Source organism: Cuculus canorus, chromosome 1 (assembly GCF_017976375.1).
Source record: "Cuculus canorus isolate bCucCan1 chromosome 1, bCucCan1.pri, whole genome shotgun sequence".
Classification (NCBI taxonomy): Eukaryota; Metazoa; Chordata; class Aves; order Cuculiformes; family Cuculidae; genus Cuculus; species Cuculus canorus.
Window position 1 is genome coordinate 141,957,698 of NC_071401.1, and position 9,944 is coordinate 141,967,641.

At 52.3% G+C, this 9,944-nt stretch overlaps 1 protein-coding gene across 2 annotated transcripts in view; it reads right to left on the reverse strand.

The window, feature by feature from the left end:
• Positions 1-7,871, reverse strand: part of LOC104055897 (chromatin remodeling regulator CECR2) — a 94,646-nt gene extending 86,775 nt beyond the window's left edge. For both annotated transcript variants that reach the window (XM_054055525.1, XM_054055466.1), the window contains exon 1: positions 7,412-7,871. In XM_054055525.1, the coding sequence (XP_053911500.1) occupies positions 7,412-7,612 (201 nt within the window). In that variant the 5' untranslated portion in view covers positions 7,613-7,871. The remainder of the gene's footprint in view (positions 1-7,411) is intronic.
• Positions 7,872-9,944: the final 2,073 nt, after the last annotated feature.

The following is a 9,944-nucleotide window of genomic DNA, read 5'->3' on the forward strand; positions in this document are numbered from 1 at the left end:
CTGCGAGGCCACCTTGAAGCAAACCAAAGACCTTGACTGCCATCAGTCTCCCTGGTAAAGGCGGACTTAGAAGCCCTGAAAAAAAAGCAGAAAAATGTGTGCTCTGGCAGCGAGCAAACCACACTTTCCCCCATCAGCTGTTTTCTGTTCCTCACACAAAAGGCTGCAAACCCCTCCTAATTGCAGGAGCCCTCCACCTAACAGAGTCTGCTCTCGGGGCCCTCCTCCCCAGGAACTGGGGGAGAAATGGGGCACAATAGGAAGGAGATCGGCTAAAGGGAATAGATCTGTTAAATTAACACATTTTCTGTCAACCAAATCAGCTGCCCCTAGTGCTATTGTTGGTGAAACAATGGAGACCCCAGGAATGGGCACCCATTAAAAGGAACAAGCCTGCTGAAAGGATACACTCTGAGGCACAGCCTTGTGTGTTTAACAGGATTCTCTACTGTAAGGAAGGAGGAATCACTAGGCTGCATTGTTCCCACCACCGCAGCAGATGCTGTTGCTTCTGGTAACGAGAGGGGGAAAATAAAATAATTTTCATACCTTCCTACAATAAGGTTTACACGATAAACTTTTAACTCGGAAACTTTTAGCTGTCTGACTGTTGTCATTTCTGCCCATAGCCCTTTCCTTGAGGAGATTTTTGCCTGAAAGAAGTCTATGAAAGCATCCATTGCCATTACAAAAGTTAATTCTTCACCCTTCATGCAGGCACTTAACAGATGCCAGGGGCAGAATGGCACAGCTCTGCCGGCATTATTCGCTGGGAGAGAAAGACTGCAGTTAAGCAGGTCCACATATAAAGCTGCAACATTTTAAAGGTGTTACTTTTAGCTGGTTTGGTTAGGGCAAATTCCAAAAGGAACAAACTTTTGAGGCCTAATTTAGATGCACTACGCAGAAGTTTACATCAGCTGTATTGAATTGGTACAGGTTTGTGGTAGTGAGTCTTTGTAAACAAAGAAAACTGAGAAGTCATATTTAAGCTACTACACAAAACATACTTTATTCTTTTTTGCTTGTGAGGAAGGACTTGCGCCAGCTTATCTTAAATTTTTTCCTAAACAAGTTCAGGTTAAAGGGTTAAACTTGTGGGTACACAAACACGTCATGTAGCACTAGACATGATTTTCAGTCAGCTGTGCCAGCAGAAGAGGCAATCGCCTCCAACTACTAATGCTACAAAAAAATCTCTAATATCATCCTCCAGGTACTCCATCCAAATCTCAAAAATTCTTGCCGCATTCCTCTTTCTCTGCTGCCTTCAACTGCTACAGTCATTCCCCAACTTCCCTGTCACCTAACTCAGATCCATTCAAAACGTTGCTGTCAAAATAACCTTCCTCATCCATTGTTCAGACACCCTTTGGCTACACGCAGTCCCTTCTTGCTTCTTTTCATAGTCTTAAGATAATGCTTTAACTCGCATATCAGCCTCCTGAACTACCTATTCCTTCTTTTTGTATCCAGTTACACTAGAGTCTCGTTTTATAAAATGTAAACACTTGTTAAAAAGTTTAAGATCTGCAGTTGGGACAGATGTGACTTGCATTTGAAATGGAAACTGATACAAAGCTTTCCAATTTACAGGCCACTCGAAACAACAGCTCCAAGAAGTATCTCTCTGCTTCCCCCTCCACTAATCTCAATGAACTCTAGAGCCCAATACTGACGTGTAGAGTGTTAATGATTCTATTATGAGCAGAATAACTAAGGCAGCAAAAGTGAAGACCAACAAAGTAAGAACTGGTGCTGGAACAGAGATAAGGAGCAGTGCCCCACTGCTAAAGCAACAAAACCAAACAGTGGATGGGACATGTAGAAAGAACAATAAATAAACCTCCATTAAATTTTGGGGTTTTTAAACTTGATTTTCAAACAACAAATACCAGTTTGCACCATCTACTCCAGTGAAGCCGATGCTGCTCATGGGAAGCAGAGCCACCGTGGAGTGGGTGTATAACCCAAATTCATACATTGTCCATAAATGAGGATCTCTGCACAATGATGTTAACACTTTTTCTTCTCAGTATGTTTAAGACCATTTTTTCCCCAACCATCTCTACAGAGCGTACAGAACCTCTCCCTGCACTGTCAATTACTTTAATTTTCCTCAGACAATTTGCTTTTACTAAAGTCAGGTGCTTTGCAAAGAGTGAAGTTTTAGTGAGCAGATCTATGGTTCACTCTTGTTTCAGACAGTCAGTGTCCACTCCTTTCCACTTTAAGGTTTCCTACCACCAAGGATGGACAGCCTAGTGGCCTGAACTACACTTCTGAAAGTGCATTTAAACTAGCCAGACTCACCCTCCATGAGCAGAGCTGACCTACATGAATTCACTGACATTTCGGTCGGCTAGCTGCACCTACCTGTCACGTTGATCTTAATTAAGATTCTGAACATTTCTGATCAGAAACTGCCTGGCCAACTCAGTTGTGATCAACACGACAAGGCATCAGCAGATGCTGTATATGCTACTGTAATATAAAGAATAATGCAGTACCAGACCAGAATAGCTATAGAGGGGTAAAGGCTTAGCACTTGGGTACAGTACCACACTGCCTGTGCAATTAATTCCGTACAAACCACTGACAGAACAGGAAGGTTGTGCCAGTTCTGTGCCAAGGATCACAAGGGATCCACTTGGAGGGCACAGAGCAAGGGGCTCAAGAGAGAAATTTCAGCAGGACCTAACATGACAGAGCCGTGGAGGTTCAAAGCATATTTGACCATCCTGTCCTCATTAGGAAAAACACTTTTTCCAAAGTATTAAAATTCTAACACATGTGGAGTTTAACACTTTAAAAAATATTTTTGCTTTTGAAGGTCTGCCTCATTTGCACAGATAGAACAACCCCTTGTTCTCTGCTCTCTTTCACACAGCTGAAGCACAGCTCTCCCTCTCTCCATGCTCTTCCTACTCCTGGGGAACCCACGGGAGCAGTAGCAGCCGCTGTCTTGCAACAGCCACATAATATTCCTGACAAAAAGAGCCTGTTCAAGAACCGACACGGCAGATACCACACTGCAGGAGGAAAGAGGTGGGCAAGAGCAGTGATGCCCTGTCTGTGAGTGGAAAGAACATACCTAAAGGTAGAGCCAGAGCCTGAAGTCCTAGAAAGGGGCAAGAGGCAAGGAAAAGCATCTTAAAGCCGTAGTGAAGTTAACAGCAGAGGCAATTTGCCCAAAGGTGCTTTTAAAAACCACAGGAAAAGATTTATGTTTTCCCTGTGTAATGTGGCTTTTCCCCCTTTTCCAAATAAACTAAGTTAACAACAACGTTTTGACTATTTTCAAGCATGTTCTTGAAAGTCACCTCCCCTCGACCTACTCAGGCAGATGTTCCTAAATGTTATGGCCCACAGCTCCTGGGAGCACATGCCAAAGAGCTGGGTGGCCGTGCCACGCTGGCTTCTGTCCAGTGTTTTCAAGTTGTGCTGAAATACGATTGAAAATGTTAAACATTCCCCCAATATTTTCGACACAGGCAGTCCCTGCAGCTGTCAGGAGGATATTTCAGTCGCAGAGGGGAGGGCACGCGGCCAGGAGAGACTTTGTCACCAGAGGTGTCCCACATTACAGTCCAGTCTTACAGAGGGAAACAAATCACTGCCTATCATCGCCTGCACTAATGTGACTGTAGAAAGCATCCTTTTTGTCTGTCAGGGCAAAGCCTACCAAAAAATGACGTGCCCTGTAATGACAGGCTTTCTCCCGCTAGAATACTGTTAGAGTAGGTAAGGACAAATCTACTCAATGCAGATCTTACAAACCACTGAGAGAGAAGCCACGACAACCAAACCAACACAACTAAAACCCCACTTTTGCAGGGGCGTGAAAGTTTTGTACAGCAGATGGCTGACATGGCAGCCATTTAAACGGGGAGGAAACCAATCCCAGAAGGCAGAAGTGCTCTCTGCCATCCTCAGAGATCCACGTAAAAAACACAGCGTGAAGCTGAAGGCGTCCTTGGAGCACCCGCTTCTGGCCCACTGAACTTTTGACCCGCTGGCGGTAGCTGAAGCCCTCCTGAGTCCTTCGCTGGGAGATGCTGCAGCAGAGATTTGAAAAGAGGAGCCCTGCGCCTCGTCAGGCGCCTGCATCTGCCAGAGCCAGCATGGGGGCTGGCTGCACCCACCCCCCCTCCCTGAACAATGCCCAGGGCCCAGCCTGATGGATGCACTTCTTTCTTTCAGTTTTGGACACCCCTATCCCGGTCTCCGACTTACGCACTGGTCCAGCAAAAAGAATAACAAAACATCTGCTTCCCAGGTTTCTGACATCCAGCTGCAGATGGCAGCCCCGCATCTGGAAGCTTCACTTTCTTTTGGGCCAATAAGTAGAGGAGGAAAGGTTTGCATTTAAAAAGAAACAAAATAAAGAGCTCCGTGCTGCCTTCCCTGCACTAAAGCCCCCAAACTTCTCAAATACCATCAGCGAATCTGCTCCGCATGGGAGAAATGGGTCCAGATGGCTTGTCATTACACAGCCTTCCAGCTAGCTATGGGCAGACCCAGCAGAAGAAAAAAACTGTACAGGGGGAAGAGAGAAAAACAAAGCCAAACGATAACTACATCTTAAAACCAAACGAAAACAAAAACAACAGTAACAACCTATCAGAAGATCAGGTTTTGTCTGGTTTGGGGACCCCAGAGGCCGCAGCAGTGAAACTCTTAACCTCACCCTCCCCTAGAACTGGGGGGAGAGAGCAAGGGATATTTGCTAAGTTTTCTTTAAAACTCACTTTTTGTAACAATGTTGTAAGAGTTAAGCATAAAACTCCCCCTCTGGAGATACACTAGTATCAGAAAAACGAAAAGAAAAAGCCATCAGCCAGGACTTGACTCGAGAGGAGAGCTCAGCCCTCCTAGGAAGATGAAAATATCCTCCCAGAAGAGCTGGCTGCATCCAGAGCAAGGCCATCAGTTAGAGGTACAGGACACAGTCAGACAGCCATTTGCCATGAAGCTCCAGAGCTTGAACGTGATCACTCTCCAAATGAAACCCGCTCAGGTGAGCAGCCCCAGCTCTCCATCTCCTCTCCCACACGTAAGAAAGCAGCTTCACTCAAACCACCTGTTTTACTTTGCATCCAAACCGACCAGGGCACTCCCCCTTGGGTTAGCATCCACCAGGGACAGTAACTTTTGAGGGAAGGGGCAGTATATTCTCAAACCGCTCACGTTTTAGCCACAAGCACACCTCTCCACAGTAACCAAAGCTAAACCATCTGTAGATGAGCACAGCTTCAATTTTAATGGCTGGCTTGGGTTTTATCTCTCCCTAATGTTTGCCTCAAGTCCTAGTATTTCACCAAACACCTAGATGGAACGTCCACATCTGTTTTATTCAGACACCCCTAAAACTCAAAGCCCGTCTCAGAGGCAGCAGCGAGACAGCCAGAACAGGCACCAGCATTCCCAGGACCAGAACCAAGGGGGAGCCTTCTTTATGCAGCTGAATAAAGTACAAATCAGAAATCACAGGCAGCAGTACTCTTAGGAAAAAAAAAGTGTAAATCCCTTCGCTGGCCATCGGACTCAGATTGTGAACTGTGTGGGCAAGCTCTTTGTGCGAGACGCCGTTCCCAGATATCCCCGAAACCAGCAATGAGACTCGAACAACTACACCAGGAAAGGGTAACAAGATGGTGAGCTTCAAGGAACAACAAGTTTAGAAGCCGCCTGCGCTGGGCTGCTCGCACTACGCGGTGAAGGACGTTTACCCTTGCACGCCTGAAGACAGAGGTCTGACAGCCTCATCCATCCATCCATCCATCCATCCATCCAATCCTCTCGCAGCATCCTGGTTGGAACCACGATTTCCACCATCCCTCGGACCAACGCCATCCTTTGAAACCCCATTCCTGCCAGACGCTCAGGGAGAGGGTTTGGGTGACACTTTCGGTGGGCTGCTTCTGCTCTGCAACACCCCCAGCACCAACCCGCACGCACTCCTCGTCCCGGGCAACCCTCCCTCAAAAAAACCCCCAAAAAAAGCAAGTTAATTTGTTCCCAAGTGATGTTAACTCCCCCACCCTAAAGCGTGCTCCGGGAACCAAAGGGGAGCCCACATTTACTTCATTTGTGAAGCAAGCCAGATGCTAATTGCCTCCAAAGGTGAAAGGCTAGTGCCTTGGCCCTTTTATCATTGTAAATTCAGGTTCCTTCAAGACTTTGCGCTGCTGGGCCCGGAGAGCCTCCCCCTTTAATGGTTTGGCATCAATAGGAGGGGGAGGGGAGTTCCCTTTCGCAAGAAGTTGCATCATTGAGAGACCTTATCCCCTTTCAAGATTTCGCACCGCATAAGGGATTCCCCCTCTTCAGAAATTCACATCCTGCTCGAGGAGTTTTGCTCTTTAGGGCTTCGCGCATCCCATTGAACTTTTAAGCATCTTTGGAATTCGCATTCATGGGGCAATTGCTGTCTTTAAAAAACACGCCACCACGTTATTCACCCGGTTTATTGCCAACGCGCTGGCAAGAATAGCTTTTCACAGCAAGCACAAAAGATTTCCTACCAGGGCACACTTTGTTTGTAACGTTTGTAGCCGGAGCACAAAATATTTACGGAACATTAGCCACGCACGCGAAAATAAGAATTAATAGGAAAAAAAAAAAGGGGGGAAAAAAAAGGCATGAGAAAGTTATAGAGGAAAATAGGTTAAAAGGTAGGAGAGCCCAGAGTTTTCCCTGTGAGGGGGACGGAGGCGGTGGGGAAGGCACCGTCGCTTCCCCGGAGCCGCACAATGAGCGGCGCGGTGGGAGCAGCCCCGGGCTTTGCTGGGATGCGGGAAAAAGACTGCCCCGGTTCGGCGGCGACCCCCCCCGCCCCGGCCAACCACAGTGGCGACCCTGGCCAGGTGGGGACCTTCCCCAACAAAAGGGACCAACTCGGGCACAGGCTGAGCACGCTGGGGACAACCCACCCCTCTCCTCCAACAACACCCGTGGGGGAGATGGAGGGGGGGAGTACCGGGACCGCCTCTCGCCGCCACCATTTTAAGCACGGGGGACCCCACCGCCGGCTCCGTGTCCTCCCCCCCCCCCCAACCTTTGTGTGCGGACACCGGCCCGGCGGAACAATGCGGCTCGGCCCCGCTCCGCCCGCCGCTGCCCCCGCCGGGTGCGAAGCCGGGGAACCGGGAGCAGGGGGGGGTCCTGCCTGGCGCCGCCGCCTCGGGACGGGCGCGCCGAAAGTTGTTGGATCAAGAAGTTAGATCGGAGCTACGAAAGTTGTCGCATCTGCCGCGGAGCGGAGTCCCTCCGCGCTGCATCACGCCGAGAGACAGCGTCTCCCCGAAGGGCTGTGGATGCGCGATGGGTGAACGACCCCCGCCTCATCGCGGGGGCACCGGGGACCCGCCCGCGGGCTGGGGCGCGACCGGGCGTGCGGGGCTCTCACCTCGATCTCGAAGTCGGGCAGGCGGAAGGCGGTGCGGAAGAGGGAGCAGAAGTGCGCGATGGCCGGGACTTCCCACCAGGAGCGGAGCTCATCCAGCGCCACAGACGCCTCGGGGCCGCCGGTACCGGCCACACCGCCACCGCCGCCGCCACCTCCCCCGCCGCCTCCCCCGCCGCAGCCACCGTCCTCCTCCGGGCACATCTCCCGCGGCCACCGGCTGCCTCGCCTCCGTGCCGCCCGCCCGCTCGCTCCGCGGGCAGCCGGCTGCGTGCCGCCGCTCCGGCTCCGCCCGCCCCCCGGCGCCACGCCGCTCAGCGGCCGCCCCCCGGCGGCCCCGCGCTGCCCCCTCGCTGCCGCCAGCGCATGGGGCGCTAGGGCCGGTGGGGGCGCTGCTGCTGCTGTCCCTGCCGCGGGCAGCAGCCGCCGCTGCGAGGACCCATCCTCCTCCCTACAGGGCAATCGCCGCGCCACCGGGAACAGATGGAACCGGGACGGGCGGGGGTGGGGGGAGCTCGGGGACCCGGGAGGGGCGTGGCTTTAGGATGAAAGGGCGTGGTTTCCACAACGGAGGCGTGGCTTAGCGATAGAGGGGCGTGGTTTCGACAAGAAAGAGGCGTGGCTTCGATAATGGAGGCGTGGTTTCAGCGGGGAGGCGTGGTTTTGTGATTGATGGGCGTGACTGCAGGATGAAAGGGGCGTGTCTTAGACAAAGGGGTGTGGATTATCGGTGAGAGGGCGTGGCTTAGGGTGTAGAGGGGCGTGGCTTTGAGAGGACGGGCCAATGGGGAGGTGAGAGTGGGATGGGGGCGTGGCCATAGGGGACGCGCGGGGTGTGGACAAAAGGCATGAGGGTGGAGGGCGGGTGGGCGGAGCCCAGGCGGGTGGGTGGAGGGGCAGAGCGGCCGTGCACGAGGAGGGGGCGGAGCCGGCGAGTATCACAACAACAGGGCTCCCCCCCTTCTCCCGCGCGGCCACGCCTACTCGGAGCGTGGTCACCGGAGTGGGCGTGGTCAGAGGACTGGTGTCGCCGCGCGGTCCCGGAACGGGGAATGGGGGCTGTTGCGGGGCCGGTGCCGCCGTCCGCTCCGCTCCCCACGTGGCGGGGGCAAAGGCCCCACCTCCCACCCCCCGCCTCGTCTGGCCTGTGCCCGCTCGCTCCCCCGTCGGAGCGAAGCCACTGAGAGCGTCCCCGCCGAACGGGGAGCCTCCACGCACCCCTCTGCCTGTGGGTCACCCCTCGCCTTGGGGGTCTCCTGCCTCTGTCACCCCCCCTCGGGCTTCGCAGCCCCTTCCCTCAGCTCGGCTGGATCCGCTGCCCCCGTTCCCGGGGCGCTGGGGTTGGCTGTCCGGCTGCCCGGGACTGTGCTTTGCAAAGAATGGTAGATTCTCACCATGAGAGTGGTGAGGCACTGGCACAGGTTGCCCAGGGAAGCTGTGGCTGCCCCATCCCTGGAAGTGTTCCAGGCCAGGCTGGATGGGGCCTTGGTGAGCCCGATCTAATGGAGGTGTCCCTGCCCATGGCAGGGGGGTTGGAACTGGGTGGTCTTTAAGGTCCCTTCCAACCGAAACTGTTCTATGGTTAACCTTCGTAGCCTCAATCCAAGCTGGGTGAGATTTGTCCTCATGGCGTATTTGGGAAAACTGAGATGTCCAGCAACGAAATAACTTTGCCGAGCAATCCTGTAGTAGATTAAAGGGAGAAAAAACACTAAAACCTTCACTCTCAACCTCATGATCCAGCCGTGAGCTATTCTCTTCCACTGCTGAAAGAAAACAAAGGCATTGTCCTGGATGGTACCTCTACTGGTCACCACATTTAGTTTTACTGTCCTCTTTGCCTCCTAAGCCTCACCAAAGCTGGAAATTCCCAATGGACATTTTGAGAAAGCACATGGCAGGTGGGAAATGGAGCAGGGTGGCATTAGGTTTTATCACCCCTTAAATTGTAACGCTTCCTTTTGTAAGACTCACAGGTCTCAGAGAGCATATCCATTGACCACAGAGCCTCTAGTCCCAGCCTGCGTCTTGCCCCTCACCTTAGGAGTCATCTGGCTCTACCCTTCATATCCACCTTCACTAGTGTCCAGCCTCAGCCCCTTCCCTCAGCCCGAGTGGATCTCCTGCTCCAGTCTGCCAGGCACTGGGGCTGCCCAGGACTGGGTCTCAGCCCTTGCCTCCCACACCCCAAGCTCTTTGGCTGGTCACCATGAGTGGCTGTGGCTTCTTGTCATGGTGGGGAGCTGCTGGGGCTGGCTCCTTGCCACAGCAAAGAGGGAACCCTCCAGGATTTCTGTTCTTACTTTGTATTTTTTGAGTGAGGGAGCCCAAGTGGGACCTGTATGCCACCGGCTGCTGCTGTGGCAAGGAGCCAGACACCCTCGTTAGCCCTGAGGCACTCCAGTGTCTCACCAATATACCCAGTACCTCCATTTCTCCTCATGGTTAGTATTGCCCTGTTTTGAAATCTATTATGGAAAAATATCCAGCAACACTGAGGATGAGCTTTCTTTGCAGGACTGCTCTAATGAGACAT